Source organism: Erpetoichthys calabaricus, chromosome 4 (genome assembly GCF_900747795.2).
Source record: "Erpetoichthys calabaricus chromosome 4, fErpCal1.3, whole genome shotgun sequence".
NCBI classification, from domain to species: domain Eukaryota; kingdom Metazoa; phylum Chordata; class Cladistia; order Polypteriformes; family Polypteridae; genus Erpetoichthys; species Erpetoichthys calabaricus.
Window position 1 is genome coordinate 249386190 of NC_041397.2, and position 14608 is coordinate 249400797.

The 14608-nt window shown below is 40.1% G+C and overlaps 2 protein-coding genes across 2 annotated transcripts in view; both read left to right on the forward strand.

Annotated features, from left to right (window-relative positions):
• cnot11 (CCR4-NOT transcription complex, subunit 11) overlaps positions 1 to 7533 on the forward strand; it is a 63741-nt gene extending 56208 nt beyond the window's left edge. The window contains exon 8 of the mRNA XM_028800583.2: positions 7074 to 7533. Within this exon, the coding sequence (XP_028656416.1) occupies positions 7074 to 7271 (198 nt within the window). The 3' untranslated portion in view covers positions 7272 to 7533. The remainder of the gene's footprint in view (positions 1 to 7073) is intronic.
• rpl31 (ribosomal protein L31) overlaps positions 1 to 14608 on the forward strand; it is an 810223-nt gene that overhangs the window by 271390 nt on the left and 524225 nt on the right. The window lies entirely within an intron of this gene.

Here is a 14608-nt window from a genome sequence, read left to right on the forward strand (position 1 = left end):
AATTTTAACTTTAGTGTTGGGATACACTTAGGCAGTGCTCTCTGCCCATCTTATAGTGCAGCTGTGTCAATACCTGTCCTCTGTACCCAGAATCACTTGCGTCAGAGATGCAGGATAAATATTGCAGTCATGAATGTTAATGCTGAATCCCATTTTACAGCATGACCCACTTACAGTGGTGTGAAAAACTATTTGCCCCCTTCCTGATTTCTTATTCTTTTGCATGTTTGTCACACAAAATGTTTCTGATCATCAAACACATTTAACCATTAGTCAAATATAACACAAGTAAACACAAAATGCAGTTTGTAAATGGTGGTTTTTATTATTGAGGGAGAAAAAAAAAATCCAAACCTACATGGCCCTGTGTGAAAAAGTAATTGCCCCCTGAACCTAATAACTGGTTGGGCCACCCTTAGCAGCAATAACTGCAATCAAGCGTTTGCGATAACTTGCAATGAATCTTTTACAGCGCTCTGGAGGAATTTTGGCCCACTCATCTTTGCAAAATTGTTGTAATTCAGCTTTATTTGAGGGTTTTCTAGCATGAACCGCCTTTTTAAGGTCATGCCATAGCATCTCAATTGGATTCAGGTCAGGACTTTGACTAGGCCACTCCAAAGTCTTCAGTTTGTTTTTCTTCAGCCATTCAGAGGTGGATTTGCTGGTGTGTTTTGGGTCATTGTCCTGTTGCAGCACCCAAGATCGCTTCAGCTTGAGTTGACGAACAGATGGCCGGACATTCTCCTTCAGGATTTTTTGGTAGACAGTAGAATTCATGGTTCCATCTATCACAGCAAGCCTTCCAGGTCCTGAAGCAGCAAAACAACCCCAGACCATCACACTACCACCACCATATTTTACTGTTGGTATGATGTTCTTTTTCTGAAATTCTGTGTTCCTTTTACGCCAGATGTAACGGGACATTTGCCTTCCAAAAAGTTCAACTTTTGTCTCATCAGTCCACAAGGTATTTTCCCAAAAGTCTTGGCAATCATTGAGATGTTTCTTAGCAAAATTGAGACGAGCCCTAATGTTCTTTTTGCTTAACAGTGGTTTGCATCTTGGAAATCTGCCATGCAGGCCGTTTTTGCCCAGTCTCTTTCTTATGGTGGAGTCGTGAACACTGACCTTAATTGAGGCAAGTGAGGCCTGCAGTTCTTTAGACGTTGTCCTGGGGTCTTTTGTGACCTCTCGGATGAGTCGTCTCTGCGCTCTTGGGGTAATTTTGGTCGGCCGGCCACTCCTGGGAAGGTTCACCACTGTTCCATGTTTTTGCCATTTGTGGATAATGGCTCTCACTGTGGTTCGCTGGAGTCCCAAAGCTTTAGAAATGGCTTTATAACCTTTACCAGACTGATAGATCTCAATTACTTCTGTTCTCATTTGTTCCTGAATTTCTTTGGATCTTGGCATGATGTCTAGCTTTTGAGGAGCTTTTGGTCTACTTCTCTGTGTCAGGCAGCTCCTATTTAAGTGATTTCTTGATTGAAACAGGTGTGGCAGTAATCAGGCCTGGGGGTGGCTACGGAAATTGAACTCAGGTGTGATACACCACAGTTAGGTTATTTTTAACAAGGGGGCAATTACTTTTTCACACAGGGCCATGTAGGTTTGGATTTTTTTTCTCCCTAAATAATAAAAACCATCATTTAAAAACTGCATTTTGTGTTTACTTGTGTTATATTTGACTAATGGTTAAATGTGTTTGATGATCAGAAACATTTTGTGTGACAAACATGCAAAAGAATAAGAAATCAGGAAGGGGGCAAATAGTTTTTCACACCACTGTAGGCTTGATTCCCTTCAGCAGGAGAGAGAGAAAGCAACTGCTTGTTGATTTCACAAGTCCACACCCTGTATGTCCAAGGTGTTACTAGTATGGATTGCTTTCTCTACCAAGCATCTGTTGCCTTTTTGCCAAGCTGAGCAACCTGAAAAGGTACTGCAGCTGGCAAAGGGTATTCACATGACTATTATCAAAAATACATGAACCAGTTCTCAAAGCTCTTCTGAAACATTCTGAAAGCACGTCAAGCTTTTATTTCCTCAAGATGGTGGTTTACTCCAATAATATGGTTAAATGGGGCTCCTTTATGTCAGCTGCAATATGCCTGCAAAATGCCTCACTGTGACTATCTGCCAGGTGAGAAGTTTGCTTTCTTCTTAATTTTCAGTCATTCTGGTGTGTGTATAATAATCTATACTAATAAAAGGCAAAGCCCTCACTGACTGACTGACTCATCACTAATTCTCCAACTTCCCGTGTAGGTGGAAGGCTGAAATTTGGCAAGCTTATTCCTTACAGCTTATTTACAAAAGTTAGGCAGGTTTCATTTCGAAATTCAAAGCGTAACGGCCATAACTGGAACCTCTTTTTTGTCCATATACTGTAATGGACTGCAGCTCGCTGGCCGTGGGAGGCGGAGTTGCATATTGCATCATCACGCCTCCCACGTAATCATGTGAACTGACTGTGAACGCAGTATGTAGAAAATAAGAAAGAGCCCCAAAGAGTGCTGAAGAAAACATTCATTACACAATTGAGAAGGCAGCGAAACAATAAGAAGCGAGCGAGTGACGCACACAAGCATATTCATAAGTGCAGCTAAGGCGGAAACAAAGCACGGTGTAAACCGTAAGTTTAAATTAAGTTTGGCAAGATTGCTTTTCTCCTGTACAACTATATGTTGCATTCTCAACAGTAAGCTTGCATGACTTGGTCATATTACAACCGGAGTGCTGAACTGACAACGTGGTATACAAAGAGAACTATAACAATCATAATAAACGAACAATAAAACAGCGGAGAACCCGTGGATTAAATAAAAAGGATGGCCTTATATGGCGTTCGTTTATAAAACAGCGGAGAAGCTGTGTAAAGACTGCTTCACAAAAAAATAGCAGAGCGCCTTATATGAGCAGGCAGTCAGCTAAAGAAGGGAATCAATAAATAACTATAATCGAAATAAACGAACAAAAAATAGCGGAGAATCCGCGGATTACGTAAAGGAAATGGGTACCTGAACAGAAAAGTGAGTCTCAAATACCTACACAATAACTATAACAATCGTAATAAACGAACAATAAAACAATACAGAACCGCTAAGCAAGGAGAAAGGACGGCCTTATATGGCGTTCGTTTATAAAACAGCGGACAGGCTGTGTAAAGGCAGCTTCACAAAAAAACAGATCCTTAACAAATTGTTATTGGTATATTTTCCCTCAATTTAAAAAGGTTTTCTTTTCTTCTTAATTAAAATTTAAAAGCAATACTTCACAGCTGCGAAGCACGGGAATTTGGCTATATGCAGTGAGTGTGTACGCCTGATGAGCCCAGAATTAGGGTGAAACACATGTCGCGTACTCTTTGCATTATTTGACAGTAAACTATTTTCAACCATTCTATGATCTGCTTCTCACAAATGAGGGCACCGTGGCGGATGTTAGCTGACTTGCTGGCCAACCACAATCGTTACCTGGTAGGTAACCACCCATACAATCAGATTGTGATTCAGACTACGAATGCCGTGAATGTAATTACCCCGATCTACATGCTGTCAAATAAATTAACCACACGCCGTGGCGCAATGTTAGGGGCTTCGCCTCTAGCGCTGACGTCCGAGGTTCGATTCCCGTAAGGGAGTGCAGTGAGTGTGTACGCCTGATGAGCCAAGAATTAGGGCGAAACATGTGTCGCGTACTCTTTGCATTATTTGACAGTAAACTATTTTCAACCATTCTATGAACTGCTTCTCGCAACTGAAGGCACCGTGGCGAATGTTAGCTGACTTGCTGGCCAACCATAAGCGTTACCTGGTAGGTAACCACCCATACAATCAGATTGTGATTCAGACTACGAATGCCGTGAATATATATATATAATATAAAGTAGATATGTATATATATATAGATATAGATATATAGATATATAGATATAGATATATATATATATATATAGATATAGATATATATAGATATATACAGTATATAGATATATATATAGATATAGATAGATATAGATATAGATGTATGTATGTATATATGTATGTATATGTATGTTTACATAACCTCTTTAACACACTACGTGAAGCGTGGGTATTTTGCTAGTATCTATTATATCTATGTATTCATTTTTATTTAAAGAGCTTGACCTCGTAGGGACAAATAAAGAACTCTTGGATGTGTATAAAGTACCATTAAGCCTTTCTTCTGCGACTTTGTCTGCAGCCTGGCAAACAAGTTGGTATTGGCATATGTTTTACCTCACAAGCTAAACTCAAATTATATGAAAAAACTGGATGTTTTCCAGTCGAGATTTATTGTGTGGATTACTAAAGAGTCATTTCAAGAACACTGCTGGTTAGGAACGCTTCCAAAGCGCCTTTCTGGGCTTCGATTGTAATATCTCATCCAAACAATGTTTATGTCTGTACCACCCTGTCACCCAGCTACCATTATCTGTAAACTTTTGTCACATCTTCCATTCACATGCTGACCACGTACACGATCCTGAAACTGTATGGGAAGCTTGTTTTAAATTAGAAACTATAACTGGCCAAATGCACACAATGTATGAACATTCATTTTCTAATGGAGGTGGGTGGGCTTATCTGTAAAACAACTTGGAAGGAGAGATACAAGGTCATTTGTTCTTTTCCCTGTCTTTTGAAATAAGATCCAAAGCAGAATTTTTTTTTTTATTCTTTGGGTGCTGTTTTTTGTTCTCCTTTGTGTAGGACATTCTTGGTTACATCTTCCTGTTTCAGCAGATCAATACAGATAAGAATAAAGATTAGCAGGGAGTGTCATGGATAAATTCACAGTACAGAACAAAATGGAGAGGCAGAAGTGTAGAGGGAGTGGCTGTGGTTTTGCTGCTTTCTCGGGTTTTATCTCTTTATAGTAGCTTGCAGCCTAAACAACTGTTGCTAAACAACAGAAACAAACTAGAAACTTTCAAGCGAGTCTGACTTGGGGCTAAGCAATTTAAGATAACATTAGTCATGTATTTAAAATTAATGGAATATTAAAAAAATGTAATGAATAGCACTTTAATACCTCCAGAAAAACGTTTGATAAGTGCAGTGTATCTTTTATATTTCACAAGTACTTGTCAAAATAATTAGGTTTATAGATGGTTATGAATATTTTTAATATAAACAGATATTTATATAGACAACTAAAGCAAATGATTGTTTTAGATAGCTTAAGTTAATCTGTTTTGATTTGCTAAACTGTTATGCAAACTGCAGTGTTTTATTGGCAGAGTCATAATTTGCAATTGCTTATTGTGGTATTTTTAATATTTGTGTATACTGTATAGGGTCAGATGAAAATATTAGATTTTAAAAATATTTGCCAAAGACTTAACATCAAGACCTATTAAATTATGTTAAAAATGTAAACACTTTTTTTTTTTTTTTTACAGCTTTACAAGTAATTTTGTTAGCCTTCTTGGTTTTGCCCCACTTATTATAGCAGCATTTTTGAAGACGAAGCATGAGCAGACCACAAGCCAGCCACTGTCCTGACACTTCTTTTCAACTTTAATAGGAAAAACGTATGCTGCTTAGAAAAAGTTATTGGGTGGGAGTTTTGACAGTGCTACTTGCTGTGTTAGTGGTCACATCAAGAATGGTGTGTGCCACTCAGGGTTTATCCCCAGACTTGTGTGTCTCCCAGGGTTCATACATGAAAGTCCTGAAAAGTTCACAGGCCAAAATGCAGTATTGAAAAGTCTTTGAAATTGTAAAAACAAAATTTAAAAGGTGTTTAAAAGTCCTGGAAAATAATAAAGTGAATTGTAGTAATTGCCTGTCATAAGATAAAACATCTGATATTTTGCCAACAAAACATGCATTTTAACCCCCTTCATTGTGTTCTGTGTGTAATGGAAGAAGATGATCCGCTGTGGCAACCCTTAATGGGATCTGTGTGTGAACTGGTATAGATATGTTGAGTTAGTATTAAGTAGTAAGTATTTCTCAAGGTAAACTACCTTGTCACTGTGAATTATCGAGCAGTCAGAATACCAGGAACATATGTGTTTATATTGACATGGTTGAAAAATGTTGACAACAAAGATTGGCTTCTATAGAACAAATCAAACAAGCCTATGGCCTGGTGCCATTACTGTATGAAGAAAGTCGACATTGGGAATATGGGTGAGTCTGCTTTGAAAAGCCATATGAAAGGAAGTAAATATTGTGAACTGAAGAGGAGCCAGGAAGCCAGTAATTCTGTTAAGAATTTTTTGTACCTTTTGTGGGAGTGTCGTCATATCTGACTGCCACAACAACAAGCTGTTCAAGTGACAGTGGATTATCCTGCAGCAGTGATGGCGTACACTCTAGCAGGGTTCGTGATACTTCTACTATATTGCCATATCTGTCTTGATATGTGACGAAATTCTGATGGACAAGCATTATTCATACAAGTCATGTTGAAGATGTGATAACCTTTCTTAGGAAATGTTTCTTGACAGTGAGATCATAGAGAGTTGTGTAGTGTGTGTAGATAGCCTTACCATGGTATACTTTCTATTTTTCATCCACAGCAATTTTCTACCTAAAATATGCCAAAATTACTGATTTATTTGCCTAATAGGTGTTGGGTCACCAGCACCCCAACACACTGTTTGTGTTTTTATGAATGTGTGCTTTAAAGTGTCATGTTTGTAAACTGTGCTCAAACAAAGTATGCTTTTTCATGTTTTCTTTGTATCTTTTGATTGCACACACCAAAACATTATCACATACCGGCTCTGTGCGCAGATTTAGGATTTTAATAGCCTACAAAAAGCTTGAAATGATACCGGGGCATCTGTGAATACGAAGAAGGGTTAGCACAAATAAAGTGGGAAAAGTGTAAAGGAAATCTAAATAACCTCAATGAATCCAACAGAGTCCCTGCACTTTGTGTGGCTGCCTCTCAGTCATAGGAATGATTGGATTAATTTGATGTTGTTTATCTAACGCGTGCTGCCTACATTTTTAAATGTATTGCTTAGTTCAGTGTCCCTCATCTCTAAATCTCTTGTCCTTCCTTCCTTCCTCTTTTTTCTTTTTCAGAATCGACTGGTACGCCTTGTTTGTGTCTTCCTTCAGTCTTTGATTCGAAACAAAATCATAAATGTTCAGGACCTGTTTATAGAAGTTCAGGCATTTTGTATTGAATTCAGCCGTATCAGAGAAGCAGCTGGACTGTTCCGCCTTCTGAAAACACTGGACACCGGGGAGAGTCCTTCTGAAGCCAAACCCAGCAAATAGGGGATTGCTGCTCGATTTGAGAGGCACTTGGGTGTAATCAATACAGTCTCAGATTTCTTTGTACAGATTTTACTGTGTGGCTTGCATATCCTCCTCCATGGAATTTGACATCAACAGTGTTGCGAGAGAAATCCATTTTTACACTTTCATGAGAACTGTTTTTGGTTATTCAACAGACTTTATTTCTTTTATTTTTGTTTTCTAATTTTAATGTATCTTTAATCCACGCCAACACTGTTATGTAATAAATAAGTTGAACAGATTTTTTTCTTTTCCTTTTGAAGCCTTACAGGACCCTTGTCTGTCTTTTCATGAAGATGTCAAACCGTTGCATCTTGTAAAGGTTATCAGGCTCGAATGATTTGGCTTGTCTGCTGCCACGCTCTACCACTTCTGCCGCCGTCATGGTCATGGGCTTTTTATACAGCATTAATGCATAGGATGTGACTCACACAGAGGAGGGTGCGTGTTTCCCTTTAGGCCACGTCTGATAAATTGGAGTTTTTGTTTGATTTGGATTTACGTCATTTGTTTCAAATGTGACTGAACATGAAGGCAAGGCTTTCTATCAGTTGATGGCTGAAGATGTGTTCGTTCATGAAGGGTCAGCAAACACAAAAACACAGCAATTTGGTTTAAAATGTTTAAATGTAGGGTAATGTTTACCTTCTGTGCAGAAAGATGTGTTATTTTCTAAACTTGTGTGCTTATGTGTTATTTGGCTAATTGTAAGGTTCTCAAAAGGTGGTGAGAGTATGCAGTGTGACGGCCTGCTGACTTGTGCGTGGTGTAATTTAGCTCTGAGCTCATAGCCACCAGAAACGTGGAGTGCTAGTGTGGAGTCCTAAGCTATTTTGTATCAAACAGATGAGCAGCTCAAGAAAAATCCTAAGTGGCCTGACCTTCCTGCTGATGATGGGGTGACCTTGGTAGGTCGTCCTGCTGCCGTGGTGTCCCTGATAAATCAGTTACAAGATAGCGGGGGTTTCAGTTGGAGGCTGTTGAGCACTGATTTTTGCCCCACTTGTACACTTGGTGGCTTTGGGTGTTGGCTGGCTGTAGTGTGAGGTCTAAAGATTTGGATGGAGTTTTAGATACAGTATTTGATTGGTGGTTACTGCTCATCATCGGTATGAACATTTTAAGCACATAATCAGCAGTAGAATACTGCAACAGGCAAAACTGAAGAGTGCTTTACTTTAGGATTCTTAGTCACGATTCTATAGCTTTGATAGGCTGTCCAGTATTTTTTGTTTAGAAACAAATCTTTAAAGCAATATTTTCACAGTTAAGTGTGAATGATCGGTTACGACATTTCTGATTTACTCTCTGATCACCTTGCCATCTGCTGATGCTGTAGATAGCTGCTAGACCAGACAAGAAAAATGACTGTTGGCAAATGAAATTAAATAATGACGCAGATTCTTTAACCAAAAGATGAAGTGATTTGATCCTCTATTTGAGGTAATGTGCCGCGTCACCAATGACAATGTCGATTCTGTTGCTACACGATGAAGCCTTTCATACTGCAATTAATTACAGCACAGGAGAACAAACTAAATCTTTGTCGTCTTTGCAGTTACATTTAAATTTTTTTTTTTTTTTTTTACATTTGGAATAAAAAATGTGCAAGTGCTGCTTTAGATTGTTGAGGCACAGTGTATATGAACTGCTGTTTCCTTTTTTTGTGTATAGCGCCTTAATGTTATTTATCCATTTAGCGATACGAAAATTCTCAAGTCGATCATCATCCCCTTAAACGTCGTCAGTATTATTGGGGAGGTGTTTGAGGTTGAATCACTTTTTTAAGAAGAAAAGCAAAGATTGTTTTCTACAATTCCTGTAGTTTGCAGTTTGGCCACTGGGTGTCCTCGTTGCCAAATGCCATGCAGTGTGACAAGTGGCAAACGTGTCTTAGTTTAATGTAAAAAAACACAGATGTGCAAATGGATGGAGAAGAAGAAATTGGTCTCACTTATCTGGCAACACTTTGCCTTCAATGCAAATGTGCACGGTGAGTCAAATGAATTAACCAAAGTTTTTCTTGTGAAAGATTCACAACAAGCTCAGATACTTGTTTGTCTGCACAGCATACTCCAGATCTTACCAGCCATTATTTATTGGTGCTTCTGAATTTAGAAAAAGCACAAAATGCAAGCGAGACAGTGTGAGATGAACACGATGAAACCATAGCTGTTTCACGTTATTTACGTGAATACATTACGGTTATTTTGCATAATACGTATTTTTCTTGCTAAGTCAAGTATATCAGCCTTAAGCTCCTCCAAAATGGTACACCTGTACAGAGAATGAGCCTGAAGTTCAATTAAATGGCATCCCTTTCAGTAATAATCCATGTCAAATTCTTTATGGGGCAGTGACAGGGATACGTGAGCCTTCGATGGCACTGCCACACAGAGTTGCTTCTGCAGATCTGATTAGAGAACACAGCACTCTGGCTCACCGGCAGCCTGTTTATCACAGAAAGACTGGATAAAGGTGCTAGAGCCGGTAGCAGGGGCCATATAGAGCTCATGTCATATCTTCTCAGCAGCCTGAGAGACTGCAGTCTTTTATGAATACTAGCAAATGTGAAATGGATCTCGTGGAGACTGGGCAGCAGCTCAGTTATTGAATGATCCGAGTAGGTGTTTATCTCACCGCTCTTGATTCTGTTCACACGTCCAGACTGACCACAGCAAAGTTGCTGCTTTTGCTCGAGTCGTCACAACATCCTCTGCCTCCTCTGTTGCAATGGCTTTTCCCGCTGGCTATCAAAACAGAGTGTCTGCCATGTTGAACCCCACAACAGAGGAAGTTGTTGGGTTACTAATTTGCGTTTTGTAAGTGAAAAAATATTCAGATTTATAGCTTTCAGCAACAAAGCATTTAAACTTCCTAGTGTAAGTAAACGCAGTGCATTTCTAGCCTAGCCAGATGCAAGTGTATTTCCAATGTGTGTAATCACTTGGTTCAAATTCATTGGTGATGTAAGTAATCAGTGATTGATTGCTGTTGATATCACAAGTTTACTGCTATAGGTATCAATGAAGAAACTTTCAAACAGTCTTTGCCTGATAAAACCTCTCTCAGCAAAGCAAGGAACTTCAGAGCAACATTCACAGACTTGAAAACATTAGGAAGTTGCCACATGTGGGCAGGCGCTCGCCTCTCGTCGGCTGTGACACGCCTGATGGCAAGGGGCCTGTTCCATGGCACCTTAACTTTCTATCCCAACACAAGCTTGTCCTAGCGCTCCTCTTGTCCTTCATTAATCATTTCCTTCATCTGAAAATTTCCTTTTATTCATTTTTTTATTTTTTAGGAGTGTGTGCAAGTAAGCATTTGCCGATCATCTCAAAGCAAAAATATCATGGGTCAAGGTTAGAAATATCACCACGACAATATGGCCAAAGCAGTAACACTGAGAACTTTTAGTCAACAGAAAGTGTGTCAAGAAATACTATGGGGGCTCCTTTATACCAACAGCAATACCCTGCACCGTGCCTCACCAGGACCTACGAGTCGGAAGTTTTCTTTTTAATAGTACTCCTCCTTAGTTATTCTGATGTGTGTTCAGACCAAAGTGTGTGAGTATATTTATTTATTTACCTACCCCTTTATATATTTATTTATTTCAAGAGCTTCTATGAAAAGCTGGTGACTTCTGTCTATCTCTGGCTCTCTCATGAGTAAAGTGGTTCTGTTGGCCGAGCCTTTCTGACAGCAACAGGTCAATTTCTGTGTCACAAAAAAAAAACATAAGTCCTTGCTTTGGATTTTTGGGTTTTAATTTTATTTCTGGTTGTTGTCAAAAATGTAATCGATTTAAAGGATTGGCTTCACTTGCATGGCCTGTCATGACAACCAGCAGATTGCCATGTCACGAGTCCTGGACACAGAGTCACTCTGGCCATGTCTTACCCACTGATCATTTCTTTACAAGTGAGTCTGCAGTGGCCACGTGGTGACCTGATATTTCATCCTCTATACTCTTGAGTCATGTCGCAGATTCAGTTAATCTTATAATGTCGAATTCACATCTGCTTATGAATAAATTCATTTGGTTTCATTTTTCTTGATGCATTTGCAGCATCTCCTAATATGAAAGTAGCATTTCTAGGTAATCTTTGTTGCCTTGTTTTGATTGTGGCTCATTTTGCTGTACATGTAATTCTTATTCCATACAGCAAATCATTCATTTAAAAGTGGCTCAGGTGACATTAACTGTGTTTATGTTTAATGCTCCTCATAGGACTGCAGTGTCACTTGTGTTTTTATCACTGACATGAGGAGGCCATTTAGCTGGCTCGAGTGTCTAGTAGCTAAGTTGTGCCAGTGGTCTAGGTGGTCTTTGTTTTAATTGCTGTAACACTCTGTTTTAACCATTCAATTGCATGGTTTGTTCCAGATCAACGTGACCCTTCATGTGAAGAAGTGCTTCCCGGTTATCATCTCGTCTTACTTTCTACCATTTGTCCTACCAGTGTCCAAGTTTCAATATTTAGCTGAAAATACTCACAGGATTCATTTTGTCACCCTTATAAAAGACTGAAAAGACCATCCATGGCATAAGCTGGCAAATTTCAGATATGTGGACATGTGTGAACGTAATGGTCTCGGAAGTTCCAGGAAAAGTCTTCTGAGTAAAATCTCAGATCAAAACCGAACAGTTCTCAGGAATTTCCCAGAATAATCGCACGTGTGAGCAGATCCAGAAAGGAAAAAGTAAAGAAAAGGGAATTGGGGGTTTGGAAGTTTGAATTCTCTGAATAGCCATTGGAGAGCCTTCAGGAAATTTAGATGGGTTATGAAATAAGGGAGCAAATCTCCATCCAAGTAAAGGTGGATTTTGTTCTGTGCTGTTACCAACAAACATGGCAGCACGCTGTTCATTTGTCAACTGGTTAATTTCCATCTGGTGACGGGAGCGATGTGCTCAGCCAGCTAAGAAGTGGGAGGTTGTGTGATGTGGTCTGGTGGAAAATGCAAGAACAAAGGTGTACGGATCCTTGATGTATTCAGCCCTGTTTTTTTTTTATTGTTTGTCTCCAGTGGGTGTTTGTGGTCTGAATGCAGCATGGGACCACTGTTCCCCACCAGCATGTTTCCTTTTCGGCCTTACCTGAGGCAGGACTTTCACATGTGACTTTGGAGATTGCTGGGTTGGTGTGCGAGAGTGAATCCCAGAAAATCCCTGTGTTGTTCGCTCAGCAAGTTCACAGGTTGCTTGTGAAATGGTCAAATTCTGAACCCAATGCTGTTTTTTTTTTGTGTGGCGCTAACTAGAGTCACATTGACAGTGTATGGCATTTGAACATGTGGCAGAAGCGACGCCATGCACTGGCACGTGCCTTTAAACTTCCCTTCTCTCTGGTTTTGTTTTTCCATGGTGCAGTTCCTGACTAGGTGGATCTTTCCAAAAGAAAAGTAACAGGTCAGTTTGTGTGACTCGTCTGAGGTACGCAATTTTGTTTCAGAGGGTGCGACTGGATGTGTGCTCCTGCATACTTTACTTTTTTCAGGAAATCTGGTCAAACGCAGAGGTGTGCTAGTGTCACGTGTTAAGAGCAGTTGTGTCTGAAGGCGTGTTGACAACTTCACTGCTACAGAGAACGCCCAATTGCACAACATAATGAGCACCTGGGAGTAGTTACACTGCTGTGCATGGGTGGTGCTGGACAGTCAACCTAACATCAAGTGACTTCCAAAACACACCTCGGTGGTTCTGGATGATGATTCCTTGGTGCCTCGGTGGAAAAGGAGATTACTGTAAATGGAAAAGCAGAACAGTAACACCTCTGTGAACACAGCTGAATGCATTTAAGGACATTATTGTGAGAAATTTTGTTGTTGGAGGTGTATGTGCAAAAGGGGGATTATGGCCGGTAAGTATTGTAGCAACCAGAATTGCTTTGTTTGTTTTGCGTCCGAGACCTCTGTCTCCTTCCTCGGCCACTGTCTCCGTCCTGATCTTCCAGTGCTCCTTCCATGTGACTGCACACACTCCTATCTGCCTTGTACACTACCTGCACATTCACACTGCACTTGGCGGTCAGAAGTAACAACATCTGTCTCACTTTCCACACTTCTGTGAGCTGATGCAGACTTAAGGGAGACTTGCCGGTGGACGTGCACCCAGGCCGGTGGACTTGACCAGAACTGATGTGCCTCCTGTTTGCAGGCGAGTGGTCTTTTCTAGACTCTGAGGAATAAGGGGCCACCCCTCAGATTCTATGTGATGTTTATGTTCTCCAGTTTCTACCCTTTTTATAATCTTCTTTTTTCTAAAGGTGCTGCATTTTGTTTTCCAGATTATATTTGTTTATATTATCTTAATATAACCATAAAGTAATTAAGCACTCATGTATAATAACTCCCATGCTGCAGTTTGCTCGATATTGATGAGTATTCATGTAATGAGTGACCACCCCAGAACTCTTGCTAAATGCCACTTGAACGTACACCATAGCGCATCTTAGGAAGACTTGGTGATGATGAAGCTTTGTTAACCAAGGTGTTGCTGCACTTGACCGACTATGGGGTAAATGTTCACTCCTTCAAATGAATGCATGTTGAAGGTGGTGTAGTCTTTCGTTTACTTGCTCGTTCTTTGTTTCAGAAAAGAGGCACAAAGTAAGGAAGGAGTGTATCAAGGCTGGAAGAAATCACTTACTTGACAGGTAGGTAAAGCTATTCCATCTAGCGGCCCGGGCTGAAGCTGACATTTGATAGACGACACGCCAGTGGTGGTGCCAGCCCATTGTTCTTTAAAGTCGAGAGAATCAGTGCCACACGAATGGTCACAAACAAGGACTGTGTGATTGGGACTTGTGAAAAGTGGGCCATGTTAGAGCCTTCAACGTTGGTGCACTTTCGCTGTTCTCTTGCATAACTTCACATATTCATAAATCAACATGGCATACGGTGGCTGTGGATATGACGTCACTGTCACATGGACACACACACACACAGAGCTGTTTCTTGGTCAGACCTCTTTTAGTATAGATTGAGTTTATGGAGTCTTTGAAGAATTGTGTACAGTACAAGGTGAATCTGTGCCTAGAGCTCGTCATTCGTTTATTCTTCATGCTGATGTTACTACCACCAGATGTTGCCGTGTGGTCAGGTGATCTTTGTAGTTCCATCTGTATGCACACAACTCTAATGAAGGAGCCAACTCCATCCAGCTTTACAAATTAGGCTGATGTTCCTTGTAGTGCGATGCATGTCCTTCAGATGTGACAACACATGAGCATGGGACCCGGTCAACTGTCATTGTGGCTGGGCTGAGAGACGACTCTGGTGTCATCAAATGTGTTCCATGTAATACACTT